This window comes from Cyclopterus lumpus, chromosome 9 (assembly GCF_009769545.1).
Source record: "Cyclopterus lumpus isolate fCycLum1 chromosome 9, fCycLum1.pri, whole genome shotgun sequence".
Lineage (NCBI taxonomy): Eukaryota > Metazoa > Chordata > Actinopteri > Perciformes > Cyclopteridae > Cyclopterus > Cyclopterus lumpus.
This window is the reverse complement of record NC_046974.1, coordinates 11,222,929-11,244,083: the sequence shown is the minus strand read 5'-3', so window position 1 is coordinate 11,244,083 and position 21,155 is coordinate 11,222,929. Positions and strand designations below refer to the sequence as shown.

The 21,155-nt window shown below is 44.0% G+C and overlaps 1 protein-coding gene across 1 annotated transcript in view; it reads right to left on the bottom strand.

Moving 5' to 3' along the window:
- Window positions 1-20,208, bottom strand: part of hmcn2 (hemicentin 2) — a 44,538-nt gene extending 24,330 nt beyond the window's left edge. Inside the window, 25 exon segments of the mRNA XM_034542466.1 lie at window positions 192-275; window positions 1,275-1,526; window positions 1,687-1,814; window positions 4,515-4,674; window positions 4,859-5,018; window positions 6,592-6,704; window positions 7,320-7,464; window positions 7,550-7,677; window positions 7,831-7,926; window positions 8,905-9,099; window positions 9,186-9,344; window positions 9,436-9,549; window positions 10,143-10,270; window positions 10,585-10,726; window positions 11,124-11,396; window positions 11,622-11,743; window positions 12,146-12,290; window positions 12,410-12,673; window positions 12,767-12,887; window positions 12,975-13,081; window positions 13,198-13,369; window positions 16,875-16,997; window positions 17,527-17,685; window positions 18,331-18,401; window positions 19,950-20,208. Coding sequence (XP_034398357.1) covers window positions 192-275; window positions 1,275-1,526; window positions 1,687-1,814; window positions 4,515-4,674; window positions 4,859-5,018; window positions 6,592-6,704; window positions 7,320-7,464; window positions 7,550-7,677; window positions 7,831-7,926; window positions 8,905-9,099; window positions 9,186-9,344; window positions 9,436-9,549; window positions 10,143-10,270; window positions 10,585-10,726; window positions 11,124-11,396; window positions 11,622-11,743; window positions 12,146-12,290; window positions 12,410-12,673; window positions 12,767-12,887; window positions 12,975-13,081; window positions 13,198-13,369; window positions 16,875-16,997; window positions 17,527-17,685; window positions 18,331-18,401; window positions 19,950-20,208 — 3,820 coding nt within the window.
- Between the last annotated feature and the right edge of the window lie 947 nt (window positions 20,209-21,155).

Below are 21,155 nucleotides of genomic sequence, written 5' to 3'. Positions count from 1 at the left end.
CAATCCTTTGATGGTCCACAAATAAACATGTCTGCCCTACATTTAAAGTGGAAATGTCTCTGGTGAAAAAAAAAACCACATCGCTTTGAAAACTTAATTCACACACTGTAAACCTTCTTAACTCCAGACCTTTAATTGCCCTTTTCTTTTCAGTCAGTCTGAGGCTAACTCAACTGTGAATCATTTCGTACCTTCAGCAGGGCAAGGGATGATGACCTTGCTGTTCGCTACTTTCTCCATTACGGCATCTCCGGGTTCTGGAAAGGAGGGGGCCTCTGTGAGGACAGAAACATATGTTAAGTGCCGGTTCAAATGCAAGGGCAGTTGATAGAATGACCCTTCAATATAAAGTGCAATGAGTTTTAAACAGATTGCTAATGGAGATTTCAGGTAAATGAGTAAGTGAGAAGCCTTCAGAGCATCTGAGGGACTGTTGTGGGTGTTAGATTTGAGACATGTTAACTCTCTGGCTAATCATGTGACAAAGAGAATTAATTAAACTAATTCTAACAACATAAGATGATACAGCTTTCCAGGCTCCGAAGGGAATATAAAAATATATATAACTTGGTTATACTAGCTCTGCCATGGTTAGTACGTACACATGTAATTGGCATTTCAGGGGTTTTATATCTGGAGAGCATGAACTGCAGACTGAAGATCATTGGGTTGGGGTAGAACCAGGTGCATATGCATCTATCATTTGCTTAGAAGTGGATGTTGAAGGACTGATTAGAAAGAATCATGTTGTCGATATATAAAGTAAATAGAAATGGACCAAGAACAGACCACTGCGGCACCCCATAAGTGATGGCACAAGTTGATAGAGGCTTAAAGGACTGCTTCATGGGTAAGTATACTCCCTCCATCAGAAGGGCTTGTCAGATGGTTGAATAGCTTTGGACAACCCTTTCCCACACACTTTATTGAAGCCGGATTAAAGGGGTGGGGCTGTGTGAACGCCACAATGTGGCGTTCACACAGCCTCACACCCACTCCATGACCAGCCGTGCGGAGGTGAGAACGGACCCGGGGTCTGAACTCCTTTCTATAGCAGTTTTTTTCTCATTCTACTACAACAACAATATATTTTTTTTTTATGTGAAGAGCCGAGTGCAACACTATGAATGTCTTCATGTACCTACCTACCTACACAATAGTAGTTTAAATAGGTTTTTACATGATTCACAATATGCTGTTTATAGTGCAGAGTTGTATTAATTATTCTCAAAATGAACAAAAAGGGGTTTTAGAGCTGAACTGCAGATATTCACCAAGAATTTCCAGCTTGATCTCCAAGGTCTCCTGTCCAGCGCTGTTCCTGGCCACACACTGGTAAGTGCCCTGGTCAGCCAGGCTGACCTGCTGGATCCTGAGGGGCGTAGTGTTCTTGACCCCAATAGGAAGTCCATTGTGAAACCAACTGACCTCAGGGCTTGGCTGTCCTTGGACCACACATGGCAGACTAACTCTTTGGCCAATCAGGGCTTTCAGGAGGGAAGGTGCTGGCTGAATTCTGGGCTTAGCTGAGGACAAAAACACACATCCTAAATCAACATCAACATCTCCTAAACACGTGTTTTTTGTTAAAGGTGACGTGTTCTCATGGAATCCATCAACTTGACAGCATTTTGAAAACTTATATTTTAAAGTGTCTAAGAAGTTTCTAATGAAACCGCACAGTACCTTGAATGTGTAAATTGTAGCTTAGGGACACGTTGCCTGCTGGGTTTTCCGCAGTGCAGGTGTACAGTTTACTATCAATCAGGCGCACATCAGTGATCCTCAGAGAGCCTGAAGGTAGGACAGTGAACCTGGGGAGAGTGAGGGGTCAAGGGCAAAGGGATGGAGAAAATACAACACTTTATGAGTCACCGAAGATCTACAGCCACTGTGTTCACGTGAGAAAGTGTTTCCTCTTGTGTCCCATTTACATTGTGAAGCATGAATACATACAGTATATATGAGCAGATATCTTTGTATAAAGGCTGCCCAGTGTTTTTAGTATTGATGAACCTCGAAAGTCTGGCAGGATTTCAAGTTGCAGTTTTGCCTCTGTTACTATTTTTAGTAGATGAGTTGATGAAAACAGTTTCTGTAAACTGATTTAGACACTGAATTCCCAGTACAGCAACAGCCAGAAGCACATTGATAAAGTGCTTCATTAGTATGTAAATTAATGTGATAATATGTTCACATTTTAAGCAATTCGTGAAAAGAATGGAGCCTAATGCTACATTGTCTATTGTATTGGGTTGTCTTTACTTTAAATGGGATTTCCTAGGTCCAAAATGTAAAACAAAGCATGAGAAAAAGTGAGAGCAACACAAAGAAACATTTTACAAAAAGAAAAATGCTAAAACATTTTGAGGCTGTTGATAGCGTCTTTGCATTTGTGTTGTTTGTCTGAAAGAAAAATGGATCTAGTGATGGATTAAAGTTCTGAACAAGAAAGCACATTGTGGAGTGTGGACCTGAGCCAGGGCCTCGTAATCTCCCTTGTGAGTTGTTACTGTCACAATTACCATTGTCCTGGGTAATTACAGTATGAAAGGGTAACACAAGTTTGAACTGGTGATGTCACCATAGAAAAGGTCATAGGCTCAAAAATAAATGTCTTACTGTTGGGAACGAAAATGTGCAGATCAGCTATTGTGTGTTTTTTACCAAAGGGTCAGAAAATACAGATTATGTAATTATCAAAGGTTCGTCATGGTGGTGGAGCCACGTGGAAGGTTACTACGCAGATCTCCGTTATCAATACGTTTCCTCCTCCTGAGGGATAACCATGTGGAAAGCAAAATGTATGCCAAATCATCCATTCCAGATATAGATGTTTGTCACAGACAAGTAGACAGATGGAGGTGATCACATGCACTGCCATCCACTCCAAAAACAAGATTTGTATCAAAAACAAAAGCAGCATGTAGGTTAAAAGTATTACATGTAGGTCAGCAACTTAAAGGGGTGTGTGGCAACCTGAGTTGCACCAGAAGCTCTCCAGCTGTGTAAATGCTTAATATGCCCAAATGTAAACACACTTCTGCGATCTATCCTTGATAAGTGTGTCTGCTAAGCAACTGAATTATAACAAAAACATGTTTGCGTAAGTGGAAATGCGCTTACAGCACAAAGAGCTTTCTATTTCAGCTGCACATATGGTGTAATGTCGCTCCCCCAGCTTCCCAAACAGCCTTAGGAGCGACAGTAACATCGAACATTGGAACCAAAAAAAGGGCGACTGTGGGTCAGTGGTTAGCAGGTCCATCTTTCAATCAGAGGATCAGTGGTTCAATCCCAGACTCCGCTAGCCCTAGTCGATGTGTCCTTGAGCAAGACATTTAACCCCGAATTTCTCCCTGTAACTGTGTCTACGGTAGGATTGTACGTCCCTTTGGATAAAAGCGTTAGCTAAATGAAATGTAATGTAATGAACCAAATGGGGTAAATCTGCACGTCTCAGACTGCAGCGTGGCAATGCAAGAGTTAAAGCTGACACCAGCTCAAGCACACAAGACATGAACCACCCCTCTCGCCTATCACCCCACAGTGGTGTCAAGTCATCTGTGTACACAGTCTGACACAAACACTAAATGGGACAAATAGGCCTCATCAGGATTGGGTGCAGAGTGAATTAACCCAGAGTGTTGAATAGCTCTGTGTCTTGACCTACCCTCCCTTACATATAGCTATGGCAGAAATCGTACCGCCCACTGATGTGAGTTATTTCAACAATCAGCACCCCTGGTCATTTCCTCTGACCCCACAGAGTGTAGCTGGAGGGAATGAACTCCCTCCTTCACAGAGTGCTTGTTTCCGCAGGTCCTGCATATGCAAAGCCAGGGCTTATGTGGGGGCTGTTCACAGAGATGTGTTATTCTCATCAGACAGGACTAGTAAAGAGTCAGCATGTTGTTTTACTGCTGAAGCACCCCAGGGAATCCGAACATCAGGCAGACAGGGCTTGTATCTCTTCCTCTGTCAGTTCGTTTTCCTCCCCTCTTCCTGGCACCCCCACTCCACCCCCACCCTTTTCCTTCTTCCTGGCCCCACACAAGTCACACTGCATCTGAGTCACCGCAGCTTTCAACCCACTCCGTCATTCTTCTATTTCCACCCAAAACCATTCGGTATGGTGTCTGGCCCAGAGAGTCTGTCTGTCATCTGTCCCCAGCCTGTCTGCACCCAGAGTGACCAAACATGAAAGCCGGGAATCAGCGAACCATGTTAGACCAGATGTTCCTCCTCAGTTTATCCAACCAGTGAAGCCCGCACACATCTCCTCTGGCAGACTGTTGCTGTCTCTGCCTTGCTGCCCTTCAAAAGTCATCACTAAATTACCTCCAAACATTAGCAGCAGCTTTGAATGACAGCCAGCTTCAGTCAGTGACCGTTGTAAAAGCTGAGTCAGATGTTAGCCAAGTCAGAGGAAAGGCATGGTGAGAAATGTTGTTACATGATGTTGAACACATTTTACTGCATCCTTTCAAGAATGAGGAAAGACTTCCTCTTACCCAGCTGTGACGAGGGGGATTGGATGTCCATTTCTGCTCCATGTGACAAGTGGAGAGGGACTTCCCTGGGCCTCACATGGGAGAACAACCTCTGTCCCCACCTCTGCAGCCATCTTCACCGTGTTGTCATGGCCACTCACGCCCACTATCTTAGGCATGGCTGGAAACGAGGGAAAGAAGTTGTAAGAATGCCATGCTCACTATGTTCAACCTGCTTTGTATCCCTAAACAGGAAGATTTCTCATACAGTCAAACATCATACAGTCTGTAAACAGACGCCATCCTCTGTTAAACCAAACACTGCGATGTTTGGGTGACTGTGGTGAAACATTTATTTGCCTTACTGTTGACACTGAGCTGGATCTCTCTGCTGGCATAGCCCACAGGACTGGTGGCGGTGCAGATGTAAATGCCTGCATCATCATTGGTAGGGTGGGGGATGTGGAGGTCTCCATCAGGGTCAGACAAAGGAGAGGAGTGGTCCCTGGGCAGAGGCTGCCTCCCCTGGAGGAACAGCAGGCATAAGACCAGACAGAATATACTGGAGATAAAAGCTGTCCACACAACAGCGTAGGGACACTAAGCTTGGTTTAAAGTTTACAGCCCAACCTTTGAAGTCTAATGTAATTACAAAGCACGCCTTTAACTCACTCTCTATCCCCAATGCACACATGAGAGAAAGCAGCCTGCTGCACACACACACACACACACACACACACACACACACACACACACACACTTGCGTTGAACATAAAATTGCTTTTACAGATTCACTTTTATCTGACAAGAAAATAAATTGTACTCGACTCTTGAGTACTCCTCTGAAAATAAGTATATAATAAATATGAGAAAGGAAGAAAAATCTGTCTCAGTTGAAGCTGACTTTGTAATGATGTGGGGTGTTTATTCTGGAGTGATCTATTTGTCTGTAGGTGATCATTTTGTGTAAATGTCATTAATGTGCCTTTAATGATCATGTTGTTGCCAATTAATCTGAGGACAGGCTCATTCATTTTGCATTCTGCGTGGGTCAAACATGTTGACTTTGCACCGATTCCGTCTGGTGGCATATCATCTTTGAGAATTTCTCCTTGTGATATGATTCTATTTTACTCAACTGTTGTACTGGAAGGTGCTGCAAGAAAGGTTTTTAAATAGATTCTTCAGGTGCAACACAATCCTGAGTGATTTCTCACAGTCAAGCAGCAATATGGTAAAGTTGCCATGGCTACATAATTCCTGGTCTAATCTTGATTGAAATGCAAAGTGTTATTGTTGGTGGTATTTTGAGGAAAATAAGGCCAGAGGGAGAAACCATGTTGTGGCATCAATATGCCAAGATGAAAATGTATATACTGTATATGTATATACATCTTTTTTTTATGTGATCATGTTTTTTTTATAACATTTTATCTTGAAGTGACTACCCTGAGGACCTCTGTTTTGATCTTTTTCGCGGCACCTATTGCGATAAGTGGTAATTGCAGGTATGTTTTTGGATTTCACATCCCAAAGATCACTGCTTGGGATTTTTTCCAGACACCCAGCTCAATCTCCTTTGTGTTACCTCATTCAAACACTTCAAAAACACATGAATGCCCACTGCCTGACTATTGCTGGAGTCCACGAGAGTGCCGTCATCGCAAACGATATACGACTACTGTACATCATTGAGTGCACAGGCAGCTATCAAATAAGTTCATGCAAGCGGAATTAAATGATTGGATGGGTTTATTACAGGCCTGCTACAGCCACAGATACCTGCTTTTTTTCCTTTTTGACATTACTTTGGAAAAGGTTTATGTAGTAAATCTTAAGAGAATGCTTTACTAAATGATTATATTTGCCATTACCATCACTGTGATTATGCTAGTGCTGATTACATTAAAAGCTTGTTTGTCTCAACACTTCCAGTGGAAAACTGTAGTTCCCATCACATTGCAGGCCTGAATGCCAAGTGTGATCCTCATTAGATAATGTAGTGGAAATAAGAACTACCCAATTAGTCATGCATGGGTGAATGGGATGCAGCCAAAGCAATCATCAAGAAAAGTAGATTTCGAGTGTGACATCCTACCTTGGACCAGACAACCTTTGGCTTGGGAACTCCGCTGGCTTCGCATGACAGTGTGATGGCTACACCCTCATTGGCTATGTAGTGGTATGGACCAGCGTTGATCTCAGGGGGCACTGTGAAAGAAATAGGTCACAAAGCACAGCTGTTTGACTGGCCGTGAAGAAGCGTGCCCACAGAATTATCGCTGGTCTTAGCCATCCAGTCGTGTCAGCGCTCAAGGCATTTCTTCATTACAAACTGATGATGAACCGTAATCTGGCCTGTCATTACGCGCCCATGAACAAAATGACCCTTTCATCAAAGCACGCAATAAATGAACCCTCTCACTATGATGACAGCAGGTGGTCAAGTTATAGACATACTGTTGTTTTCCATGCTGAGTCAGCACATAGTTGACCTGACTGTCCAAACCATAATCTATGGTCTCAATACTAGAGACACTGAATTCAGGAATGGGAACAGAAAGGAATAGTTTGACATTTTGGGAAATAGGCATAAATATGCAGACGAAAAGATTGATACCACTCTCCAGCGTGGGGGAGGTATTGATCTCAGCCACACGACACAGATTTGTAGTTGCTTGATTAGTAATAAATGTCAATGAGAGAAGTTTTCTTGGGAACAAAACCCGGATGTTCCAGTTTTGCTTTGGCTCTTTATTGAACTCTCAGCAAGAAAGCAAATAAAATCTCAACATGTCTGACAGATCCTTTCACATGTGCTCTTACTGTGGACCTCCAGACTGACTGTGATGTTCACGGAGCCTGCTACATTCACCGCAGTGCAGACATATGTCCCAGCATCCCTTGGGACTGCTCTTTCAATGTACAAACTGCCATCACTCCTCAGGAACATCCTTCCATTCAGCTGAACCTGTGCAGGAGAAAAACAACTGCTGTTACACAGGAACATAGAGCATATGTGTGAGATTTAAAAGTGAAATTCTAGTCAGTCTTACAGGTTTTCCATTTTGGGACCAGCGTCTTTCTGGAAGAGGTATGCCATCCAACAGCATACAAGGAATACTGAAGGACTGACCGATGCCAGTGGTGATGATTGGGGCACCTTGGGCCAAGAGAGGGGGCTCTGCAGGAAAAGGAAGTGTCAGGACATACAGTAAATACTAAACAATAGCAAGAACGTGTACATATTTGAAGGCCACAGTATATTTGGAATTGCTGCCATTGTTTCTAAAATGTATGGTAATGCAGAAAGATAAGAAAGTTTAGACAAGCCTACCCAGTCCAGCGACACCAACTCTAGCCTCCGTTTTAATGGTTCCAAACTGGTTTTTGGCCTCGCAGATGTACAGCCCTTCATCATCTAGCCAGACACCTGTAGTCAAACACAATAAACCAACACTGAGCAAACTCAAATCAACCTCTTTAGAAACACAGCACACTCTTTACATTTGAGATAATAGCACCTCTACTCTTACTGAGAAAGAAAAACATAAGTCCATGTTAATAGCAATTACAGCCCAGTCTTAATGTTATTAACTAAGAGTTAAAAATAGAAAATAACGGGATTAATGTGTTTGCCTCAGCTGCCAGCCTGCCAACACACTCTGTAAATTCCCTCGAGTTCACATGTTGGAACATCAGCATAGGATTCACTTGGTGTTTGGATAGTGAGGCCGCTGTTTAAATAGGTGATGAAAAGACATTAAGCATTAAAGCAAAAAGTGAAGAGCAGAAGGGCGAGGGATGGTGGAGTTTGGATAGAGACATTTTCTAAAACAATGGCAGGTAAGAAAAAAAAGTAATCTGAAACAGATTGAGGTAATTAGGTCAGAAGGCAACAACTTAAATGGAAACAGTGACAGAAGCAGCCCATGCGAGTATGTCTGTTCCTCTCCAATATACTAGTATGCACACTATAAACATTTAGTCCCAGGAGCACAAAGGATCATCTCAGTGGCCAAGATTAGTCATATTGCAGTCAGAAAGGCCTCTAGAGTTCACAACTTAAAATCCTTGCCCTGATGGGAATACAATCCCACAATGAAGGAGAAATACTTGAACAAAGGGACACCTCCTTTTGCTGAAGTATTAACAGCATCAAGGTGGTGTGGCACTTTTTCTTTCAGGTAAGGCTTTCACAAACCTAAATAAGTGTTTTTGGCATGGCAATGACATCCTGTTGCCCCGCTCTCTTAAGAAAAGCTGAATTTAATATGAAAGACTGCACCTCTTCTATATATAATCACTCAGGCAATTTCAGTCATGCCAGTCCGTGCAAGGCAACCATGAATTTGCTTTAGCCTGCACTGCAGACCAAAGCTCTGTGCCTAGTGTTTCATGGATAACTCACTGTGGATTAGAAGATGTCCGCTCTCCAACTGCATTGTTCTACTGTGGCTGTCTGTCCTTGTGAGAATCTGCCTGCCGTCCTGTCTGCGCCAGGTCACCATCGGCTGCGGGAAACCTCGGGCAGCGCAGAGGAGGGTGATATTCTCCCCTACGTTAGCTGTAACGTCAACCGGTGCCTCCGAGAACAATGGGCCCGCTGTGGAGGGAAGAGTGGGTTTTCCTTTTTTGTAAATTTTTAAGAGAAAAATAAGCTTCACGTGGAACACCAAGGTGTGATCTCACCTCCAACCTCCAGACTGATGGTGCCAGCGGAGGTTCCAGCAGAGCTGCTTGCCATACAGCTGTACTGACCAGCGTCGACCTCCTGCACCCCTTTAATGTGCAGGGTCCCGCGGTGTTCATCCTGCACAACGAAAGGAGCAGAGCCCACCTCAAGCTCACCTGGAAACACACATAAAACAAGCCTATTGGTCTCTTCGTGGATATTTCCTCATTTGTTCGTATGTACACATTGTTTTTCATCTAAACTTACCTTTGAACCAGTGGACGAGAGGAGGGGGAATGCCTGTGGCTTGGCACTCCAGAGTCACATCCCCACCAACAGACACAAGTACGACCTGCTGTGCCACTGTTATTCTAGGCATCTCTGGGGGATAGAAAAGAAAGCTTACGAAGCTAAAGTATTATTGGCTTAAATCAATAAAGGCTGCAGAATAGACCTGAGGTAAATATAAAAACTAAGCTTACATTTTACACACATGCTGCTCTATGGAGCAGGCAGACAGAAGAGCTGAGAGGATGAGATGATCTATCTCACAAGGCTCTCGCTGCCTTGACAGATCAATGTTTTTAAAAATGACATTCAGAGACAAAAGTGTGTGTAAGACCCAGGAAGAGGCTGCCACAGTCCATCAGCATTGAGGTTTCTGTCAACCACGAACTGACATGCCATGACTGAAACGTCAGGCCTATAACCGTCAGCGCTCACAAAACAAAAAGAGAAATATCCTATTGTGTGAGTCGGAGCAGCATGTGGCCAAAACCACACTGGATATCATTCACACATTGATTCAAAACGAATGCTTCAACACAGACAAAAAGTCTTAAAATTAATGCCACCAGGAATTATTCTTCAGGACGGATATAAAAAATGAAAGAAAGAGACTCCAAATGGTATTATCATTCCAACAACAGCATGTCTTCTCAATGGCACCCTCAACATGCAATATCTTGACTTACCTGCAAATATAAGTGACACAGACTGAGAGGCAGTGCCAGCCTCATTGGTTGCCAAACATGTGTAGTCACCAGCATCCTCTGGAAGGGCCCCTCTAATGACCAGAACTCCATGTTGGTCTTGACTCAACCTGTATCCACAAATCCACAAAATTCTTGTTTGTTGACTCTTCGTGATCACATGTGCAGATGTTAAAACGGCAATTAATCTCGAACACTTTCTGCTAGTCTTGGGTATCATGAGAGAAATATGTCTTTGAATATGTATTTTACACAGGCATATTAAGTGCTTGTGGTTTAGAAAAAAATATTTCACATTAGTGGATGTAAACCTCCAAAGTGATGCAAACAAGATGTGGCAATTACACATGTAGTTAAAGTGGAATGTAATGACTTTCTGAGTCCTGTGTGCTGAAGATGTTGAGTGGCCTGAGAGTTCCCTTACCTCGGCCGATTAGTAAGGAACATGTTTCCGTGGCTCCAGAAGAGCTGTGGAGGAGGGAAGCCGGACGCCGAGCAGACAAGGCGGATCTCGTCCCCTCGGGAGAAAACCTGGCTCTGGGGATGAACTACTACAGAAGGAGCCTCTACAATTGGAGGCAAAGAGAGGCAAAATGCTTTCGATGACTCAGTGCCTTGTCAGTGCTGCATGATGTAATTTCTAACTTCCCTATCACATGTTTTACAACAGTAGACTGCTATTGATTTGTGCTACAATACAATTACCAGCCCTTACTATGTCTGACATCATTGGAACAGTTTTTTAAGTCTATTACAAATCTGAGCCTGTGTCCACAGTAGAAGGCACAATTGTATACAAGCATTAATCTGTCTGATGATTTGACTTGGAAGTGGCTCAATCCGACAGTGAGGAGGTTAAGCCAATAATGGAAAACAGATGACGGGGGCCTGAGAGGAGCCATGAGGCCCTCAGTGTGTTAAGTGTTTAAGCAGATGACCTGCAGGGTATTGTTCCTGCCGTACCTGGGACGACAAGCCATACGGTGATACTACTGTCTCCGTGGGCATTGGTGGCCACACAGTGGTACTCCCCGGCATCCTGAGTCTGCACCCCGCTGATCTGCAGGGATGTGTCGGACAGCAACTTCACCCTCCCCGTACGGGCCCAGATGGTATGACCTGCTCTGTTCCAGGTCAAGTTGTGGCGCATGGAGCCTTCCACCTGGCAGGACAGTACAGCCACGCCTCCCACAGAGGAAGTCACATTTATTGCAGGCTTCAAGACCGGAGGAGGCTCTGTTTTAGTTCGGAAACACAACCAAAACATCAAACTGGTGTTATCAGCACAGAAAGAGTTTACTCTTAAATACAAATTGACGGTCATGTCGGTATTTTAGCCACGGATCTGAGATAAAGAATGGCTGGAACTTATTTCAAAGCCTTGCTGTGACTGTGATGCATACAAGCAAGACGACTCAGGAGGTGTGTGTGCTTGCATTGTTGTACGTGTGTGGGACATACCTCTAACAGTCAACTGTGTTAAGGCACGTCCCTGTCCTGCGCTGCTCTGCACTATGCACTCATACAGGCCTTCATCCTCGGCTGACGCATGGGCAATCTCCCATGATGCCATGGCAGAACCCCTGATACAAAGAAACATCACATTCATTAACATCACTGGCACACACACACACACAAACAAAAAAATGCTTTCACCACAAGTCAGCTTCACTTCATTAATCTAATTCAAAGCACACAGAGAACACAGAGAAATAATAGAACGCATTGTTAATTTTGTAAGATGACACAATCGAATATGTAATGTTCACATAATTGACTGTCTACATGTTTCCTGATGAGCCAATAGAACTCAGCAAGCAGCACTGATGCTTTACAGACATGCTCACTGGTGAGAGGAGTGAGTGACCTAATTAGCGGTTTTACAGCAGGTACTGGGCAAATTAAGCTGGAGCATCTGAAGGAATCTGAATCTGAAAGGTGTGCCAAATGTTAGAGAGTGCTGAGCGAACTGAGCAAAGACTCACTGAAAGAACTTCTCCTCTCCCAGTGTGATCCCACTTCTAGTGAATCTTAGCTTGTAGGGAATGTCACTCTCCACCGAGCAGCCGATCACAGCGGGCAGCATGTAGAAGCCCTTCACCACTTCAGGCATGCTCACAGCTGGGGAATCTACACACAAGGGAGGAAACCAAGAATAAAGTTCACCAGGAAGATTGATGAGGTGTGAGAGACACGGCACTACTGAGAGGCTTTGGGGAGATGTGTCTGCAGGGTGGGGGATGTCTTGCCTGGAACGATGTTGGTGTAGGAGACACTGGACAGCCTCTGGAAGCGGTACCCCTCCTCGTCTTTGCCCGTGACCTTGATGAAGAAGCTCTGCGAGGGGGTACGGAACTCCGGGAGACTCCACAGTCCATGTTGGCCGAGATCAGAGGGCACAGGCACGGGGATCGTGCGAAGGGAGCGGCTTGAGCCTGACATGAGCTCCATATGGCTTAGCTGACCAGGAGGCTTCAGGCCTGTACATTTCAGCAAAACATGGGCTGGAAGTCCTGAGAGAAAAAGGCAGAGCATGTCGTGAAGTCTTCGTCTGTGCGTGTTCTCGGTTCAATAAGAATGAAGAAGCTAAGAAACATATGCGGCACCTTTTATCGGCCTCTCTCTGGTGAGGTTGAACTCTGAAACAGGTATACTGGAAAAGCCGGCCCGGAAGTCTAGATTGCTGACTCCTGTGACCCTCAGAGTATGACGCCCACCGCAGCTCACCTATAGAAAGAAAGTAAAGCATTAAATGACGCCGTTGTCATGAAATGTCAAAGAAACATATTCATTAAGAATTCAGCAGAGCAGTACCTTCAGTTTCCAAGCCCCGGGTCTGGGAAACTTCAGGTTAACGATACGAGCAGAGTTGGGAATGTTCAACAGCTCTTTCAGGCCCTGCTCCTCACCAACTAGACGACCTAGTACACAACAACAGCAGCTCTTCAAAGTTATATTGTCTTCCCTTGTTTGGGTGCACTGAAAGTATTGTTAATCAATATGGCAAGAAAGAAAACAGTAATAAAGGGGTGTCTACCTAAGGGATCTCTGAGTTCGATTTGTGGTGCTGGTCCACTGAGTGACACGGTGACCTCTCGAAGGCTAGGGTCAACGGGCACTTCCCACTTGTTCTCCTGGGCGCTGTCATGGTTGGAGGACAGCAGGTGGACTTTCATGGCCTGGACCGTTTCCTCTACCCATTTTAAAACCTGACAGGAGGAGAAAAACAGAGCGACATGTCACGCTGGAGAAGACACATTCATCACTGGGAGAGGCTGGAATCCATCAAATGCAAACTGTCGGGGATCGCCTCTTAACTTAAAGACAGGACTAGGGGAGGAAGAACGCACTTGTGCCCCCCCCCCCCCCCCCCCAAACCCCCTTCCCTGCTCGAGCAGAAGGCTGGCTCTTCGTCTTTGGATTATTCTTTCATCGCAAAAATATTAAGGGGGATTTTGCCTAAACAAAGGAAAAGTGAAACAGCTCAACTGTCAAACTGATAACATACAGTTTTCTGCACTCTCAAGCATGTATTCCCAGAGGAGTGTCTTTTACTGTGGAAGTTTGTCAGGCAGCAACCCCTCTCCTGCAACCCAGATTTCATGAATCATGAGGCTTGTTCCTCGGAATAGAAAGCAGTGGTGCCTTTGTTTTAGAAATACACTTAAACTGTACATGCCACAGTATAAACCGGACTCATGTGCAGGATAATTTATGGACAGAAACGGCTGTTTCACAGCTCTTCTGTTGAATCGGTCAAAGAAGCCAGATAAAGCCAGACAGCGATACGTTAGGATTGCAGGAGATTTGCTAGTTTATAAATAAATGAGTCATTCCAAAACTCAGAGCAAAGATTACCCAAACTCTGGAATAATGGTGGACAGTTTGATTATATTTATTGGCAAAAACAATTATGAGTCCTGAAATGTCCCTCAGAGGCTCTCCAGAGAAATATCAGACAATACAGAATTTCAATAGGGATAATCGTTACCATTGTTTTGAGTATGAATACAGTTTTTCTTTTGTTTTCTCTAAAATGAAAACAGAAGCAGAAAAGCCCACTGATATTTCGCAGTCTCATTTCAGAGGCCACATTAGACCAAAAGTCTTCCATCTTCAAATGCTTAACAAGCAACTGCTGTCTAGTATTTATTTTGACCTCAGCTAGAGAGGCATTATGGCTGAGTTGCGTATGTAATGAAACAAACTGGAATCACGTCTTTAGCGAACCCTTGGAGACGGAGCCAGCGGCAACACATTTTAAGACATTTACAAAAACGAGCAAAGACTGTAACATGGAAAGCCTTAATTATCAGCCCTCTGCTTTTTGTCTATCAGGTCGACTGGGTGCCGACAGCAGCTGGTTCCTCTCGCCGTTTTACAACTGGAAACAGCTGTAATGTCTGCCACATGTGCAGCCATCACCAGCCGAGCAGGAAACTGCGAAAGAAGTGACCTACATCTGCCTCAGGATAGAGACCACTTCTTATCCAAGAGAGCAGAGAGGAGTCGGCATTACAGACCACAGATAAAAGGAAGTGGAGTGCAGAGATGGGACGACTTGCTGACCGGGCCGTGGTGGGTCTGGAGGGGCACGCTGAGTTCTGCAGCCACTCCCCGTCTCAACTACTGGGAATGCAGAGGATCTGAAATCCTGTGAAACCTCATCCGGCATGTCTCAGTTGAGCAGACTTACAGGGCTGTTACAGGAAGGACCCCCCCTCTGCTATTCATAGAAGCATGACAGATGGGCCAGAGAAGACGGGTTAGCTAAGGCTGGGGTGATGCTGTAGTCCCCTCACTCTTCCAGATGCTTTACCTGCTCAAGAAAAACGTGGCCGTGCAGTAGTTAAACTCCAGAACTCCTCGTCGCGTGGGGTCAGTTTAGTCTTTATTCAGGCCTAAACACCGCAACGACTTTTGCAGAAATATGTCTTTCTACAAATCAAGGCTATTAGTGTGAATCAGCCCCAGATGGACCCCTGCTCTTTTCTCAGTGGGAGTTTCGACACACCTGCCGAGGCTTTGCCCGTCAGAAGTGGCCTGTATTTTAGAGAAGGCAACTACTCCATAAACGGGGCCTTTGTTTAGCGCACTCAGGTTTAACTGAGGATAAATGTTACCTGGGCTTCTTGATTTCATGTCTTTCAAGCATTCCAAGTCCCTAAACTTACTGCATACACGTAATGAGAAAACCATATGGGCAATATGCGGCTTATAGGATATAAGCCGCATCTACATTACATGATATTTAAAACCCTGTTTATCCGTTCACATCACAAGAGACATTATCTGGAAGCTTAAACATCACATCATTGAAACATCATCTCAGGATGGCATCATTACCACGAGGAGCACAGAGCATGAATTTTGACAGCACATTGGTGAGGCTTTGGGTACGCTCGTTAGCGGGTCCTTTGGTTAATCATAAACGGTCAAATTTAAAAGAGCATAACGAGGGCGATGCTTAGAACTGACAATGAGTTGTTGTTAAAGGACTTGGAAGCAACTGCACTGGGCAGCTGTGTTGGAAGGAGGGAAGCCGTGACAGATCGTATCCTGGGATTAGAGAGTCAAATAAGCAGTCTGTTTTCTCTCCACCCTCTCCCCCAGAGACCACAAAAAGAGTTTGTATATTTTTATTTGGCCACTGCTTTATTAAACTGCTATTAAGAGGGAATATTTTGGTTAGATTTGGGGTACTTCTGAGATTTTTAAGGATTAAAGGATTTGCATTAATTTGTTAAAAGCATGCCACCCAAGAGCTATAATCACACAGGTCGAGAAAACCCACTGGTATACAGTAATTCAATGTGGATCCAAGATAAATGTAATCATAAGTATGCACATGTTTACATGTAACAGTACACTAAGAACATGTCAAAGGCTACTTTTCGTACAAAGTCATCTGGGATGGTGGTGTGAGGGCAAAAGGGAGTTTGGTCTCCTATTCCCTTAATACGGTCTCCTATTTCCTTAATACAGCAACACAAATATCACATTTAAATACTCTTTAAACAGCTGGCAGGATTATGGAGTGATAATGAACCGAGCTGCCCCACACACTGGCATTGTATCGTTACATGCATGCATGACTTAACAGGAAACAGACCCCCACACACACACACACACACACACACACTTAAACACATCTGAGTTCAGAGGTTCAGTGGGCCACCAGTGTGCAGAGCTGCTGGCTCCAGCGCAACGCTGCCTAGCCATCTCCTGTGTTGACATGTAGGATACCAGTGTCTCTTCCAGAGGAAACTCTGGCTTCTTTTACATCTGCCGGGGAAGTGAGCCCTGCTGTCTTTGGCTTCTTAGACAGGGCTTCTGTTACAGGTCTTCTTCCAACATAAAACAGTCACTCAACCGTATCACATGAACAGGAAGTTTAATATCTGCTTTGTAATCATTTTGTTACACTAAATGAAATCGCTATCATGAATATACATTAGTGGGTCAAATAGAGGTTTGTTTCTCTTCAGCAGTCTTCTGCCATTTATAGTAGATATATGCTTTATTCCTATAAACAACTGTATTATACTTTATATTAGTAGAACCAGTAGGATGACACATTCCTTGGATGTGATACATACTTGGCAATAAAAGGTTCTGATTCTAATGTATTTGATACTAATTCAATCTGTAGATGCACAATACATGTACAAGGGTTTGGTGAAGGTAACAGTCGAAGCACTGCCTTGCCCTTACCTCGTTGACCTGCTGCTTGTCCAGGTGAAAGATTTGTCCTGAGGAAGTGGCCGCAATCTCCTCATATGCCCTGTAGCCCGGCTGAGAGCGGTCTCCACAATCCCCAGTCAACACAAATACCACCTGGGAATGGAGGGGTGAGGTGGGGTGGGGTGGGGGGCAGGAAGAGTTAAGAGGATTACTACTACTGCTAAGTGTTTGTTTTCTCAGATCTCGCTTTTCAGTCGACTCTAAAGTGACGCTAATGCTCATTGTCATGCTTCATGTAGAGGCTGAGACTAAAGTAACTTTAAAGAGACTTTGCCCTCCTCAGCTGAGGGTCGGGGAGCTTCATTGAAATGTAGATCTATCCCAGCATGCAACTGTATTCCTTTTGTTACAGCATGTAATAAATGCAAAGATACTCAACACTCTGTAGGCCAGGACTTGTTTTTAAACCTTTAGATTTAACCCTTTTCCTGCTAAAATCACCTGAACAGCATTTAGATAATTATGGGAGAGTTAAACAAGACCAATGAAATGTTTGCATACATGTTTTTTTGTGCTGTAGCTGTTGCAAAGGAAGAACCTCTATCATATGTGTAATGAATGATAGTAAACTGCCAACGAACATCTCTACGCTCACGGCCCGTTTCACTTTCTAGGACTGCACCTGTGATTGGCGGAGCTGCACCAGCTGCAGAACATCTCTCTTCAGGCGGTAGTCTTTGGCTCGGGCATCAGTGAACACGTAGATGAAGGATCCAGGCAGGGAAACCTCCAAGGCTTTCTTTATGGCTCCTATGCTCATCTCGGGGCAGTCCCCCCCACCCTGGGTGACAGAATCACACATGATCAAATAACCCCCAGAAGAAATAAACTCTAAATAGCTCATTTTAAACTGCATTTATACTGATTTCATACGCAAACTTCTCTGTCAAACCTCAGCTTTTGGAATAGCGTCCCATTTAGGTGGGACACAGGGCATGGTTAACATTAACATGTTTAAAACATTTAAGCAACACTAAGTAACTTCTGAAAAAAAAAAATTAATATATATATATATATATATATATATATATATATATGCCTTTTAGAAATGAAAACGTCATATACACGATAAAATAAAGCACACCCTTGCTCAATGCAATTCACTTGGGAGTTTTACCACTCCAGCCTTACTTGGTCTGGTGTGGCCAGTGGCTTGTGGTGGCTAATGTTACCAAACTTAAGATACATATTGCTGTGTAACTGATACTCCTGAGCTGGTTGGCTGACTTTATGACTCTCCTCTTCACTACGTTATACCATTATTACATTATTGTCCCTGGTGGACACGGTTGCTGCTGTTCAGTAGAAGTTACATCGGCTTACTTGAAGCAAAGGCAGTTTACACAGCTGTAGCTTGGATTAGTGTGGAACAATACAATGGTCCCAGGTCCAATATAATAATCATGTCATGCATTCTGGTTCCCACCTGGACAAACAGCTCCTGCAGATCCTGCTGGAACTTCTTTGGGTCGGTGGTAATGGACACAGGGCCAATTTCTGCGAGATTTTGAAATGTATATCATAAGAGAGACTTAAACAACATTGAATCTGCTCAGCTTAAGAAAGATGTTCTGGTTGCTACGCAATACCATATGCCGGAAAAGTGGTCTAACGCTTCAAACAAATCAACTATATGAGAACAAAGGATGTAGTTGTTCTGCCTCTGGGAACAGAGACAAAACATCTACATCATCAAAAGCCCAAATGTGTCTACTTTATCAGGACCAGAGTGATGCCATGTAGCTTTCGTGCAAGACATGAATATCATGCTGGATAACAATTTTCTGCAGCTGTAGTCAGCATCTTTTAGTGTTCTTCAAGCAGCGGCAGACTCCAACATGATGGATAAGAACCTGCCGGGGCCTGACACTTACTTGGAGGCCTTCTGGGGCCAAATCCTGGAACAGTAAACATTAACCAATACACAGAGGACGCATTGATTTAGCTATAGAACACTGCTGTCTATAAACACAAGCCTTTCACTAAAGTTATTACAGACAAGACCCGTATCAGGTAGGGTGGAGCCTCATGATTTCTGTGTGTGTCTGCGCTTGTTATTCTGACTGTCAAATACTATTTGGAAGTCTCTTTGTGAGACAAATGATACTGAGCTGGCAGACAATGTGTCACATTGAGGACATTTCTAACTCATTCATCTATTTTCCAACAGGGGAGGCTTTTAAGTCCCTGTCTCCTCCTCATGAGTGACTGTAAAACACTGTCACGCTTCTTCGTCAGCCACTGTAGCTTCTTTGCAATCTTGGAAGTTTACAAGGTCCTCAAGGGCATCGCACATTAAACACAGACAAAATGTGTGGCATTAGTGCAGCCCACCATCCCCCCCCTACCCCCCTGACTGGGTAAACTGGGGGGCTACGAGGGTTTTCCGGAGGCTTGGATGGAATTGAGGGAGGGCTGGGGTGAGTGGGGTAATTACACACAAGCAGACAGCATATGCTTCTCATCAGTGCTCAAACACCCTCCCCCATTAGAACACTCTTATTTTCAAGCTGCAGCTTTCTCATATGAGGGTCGATGCCGGGGGTGGAGAGCCTTACCTGTCCCACAGACTCCTCATTCTAAAAGCTCACATATATATATATATATATATATATATATATATATATATATATATATATATATATATATATATACATATATATATATATTCCTGCTGGATGTCTTTGAGTTCAATGTGCTGCTCTGTGTCCCAAGTGTACTTATTGTGAAACAGCTACAACATGTGTGACAGGTCCTGAGATGTGTTGCAATTTGCTGTGATCTCTTCAAGTAAAACTCTATAAATGACAGCTACAAAAAAGTTGGGTTAATGTCCCTACATGCTGAGTTTGTCATCATTCACACAGAAGTCTACAGGCTGCTGTGCTGCTTGGACTTGGCAAAACAATCTGACCATTTGTGGCTGATTTGTTCAATAGCAAAATCTTAATTACGTGCATTAATTCAGCATTCAATATATTACGATTCAAGATTAAACACTCAACGATAGCTGATTATATTTAAGTGTAGTTGGTCAAAAAGTACCTGGGTCATGGAAGGGGACCAGGACAAAGTTTTTGATGGCTCTGGTCCTCCGGTTGAGGGTCTTCTCCAGGATCCGCGAGGCGCCGTCTATCACCTGTTTCAGATCGTCGTACATGGAGCCGGTAACGTCGAACACAAAGGCCAGGGTCGAGGCGCTGTCACCGGATCCATCCTCCTCCTCAGCCCGGGGGACTGCCAAGAGCCTGTGCGCGCCGATGCACAGCGCCAGGACTAGCCACTTTAATAAGACACCGGTCATTTTGTAATATAGATTTACTGCATATGTCTGCTGGAATAAGGCGAATCACATAAAAAAAATTTTAAAAAAAGTTCAGGAAAGTTTTAAAAGTTTAAACTTCAAAGCTGTTAAAAGTCTGGAACTGCTTCCAATCGGTAGAAAGGATGTGTGGAACAATACGGCTCAGCTGAAACAAGTGAAGATCCAGAGTAAAATACTTCCAGAGGAATACATCCGTGCGTAAAGTTTGGAGGAGCGTGTGGACTGGCTCTGTGTTGGAGAGCCCCTGGAGAGCTGGTGCTCTGACGCTTCAAACGGGGGCGGAGATGGGTATTAAAGGTTCCCGAGACTCAACCTGATTTTCTGTTTGAGACCGCGTGCTTGTGTGAGTGTACCTCGACCCCACTGTGACTTCCAGAGTTTAACCCTTTATGGCCCTTCAATCCAATGTTCTCCGTAATCGATGTGGGCCCCGAGAGACGCGGGTTGGAACAGCTTTGCGCACATTCGCAGCAGAAGCTGGAGGCTGTATGTTGGACCCGCCGAGAACATTGTCTCAGTAACAGCCTCGTTTTTATAAATAGCCATCGTTTATATTCAGCTGACACCAATCTAATTTTATACATAACCCACTCTGAGAAATCTCCCCTTGGCAAATGAATGGGTGGAATAGCTTGACGTGTTTTTTTACTGTGTTGCTGATTTGGATTATTGATTATTATGCACTCGATGACTCGCTGTGGCATATGAGATCAGACCACACAGAGGAAGGCAGCCCAGATTGTATTAATGTAAATAATGCACTGTCTTATTCCAAAGTTTAATTGGAAGGGACCCAGAATATGTGGGACTTCAAAACTTCTCCACTTGCTGGAAAGTTAGCAGGGACATTTATAACCACAAAAGTAAAATACCAAGTAAATCAAAGATGTAGCCAAAGGACAGAGCAGGCTTGAATCAAAGCTCTG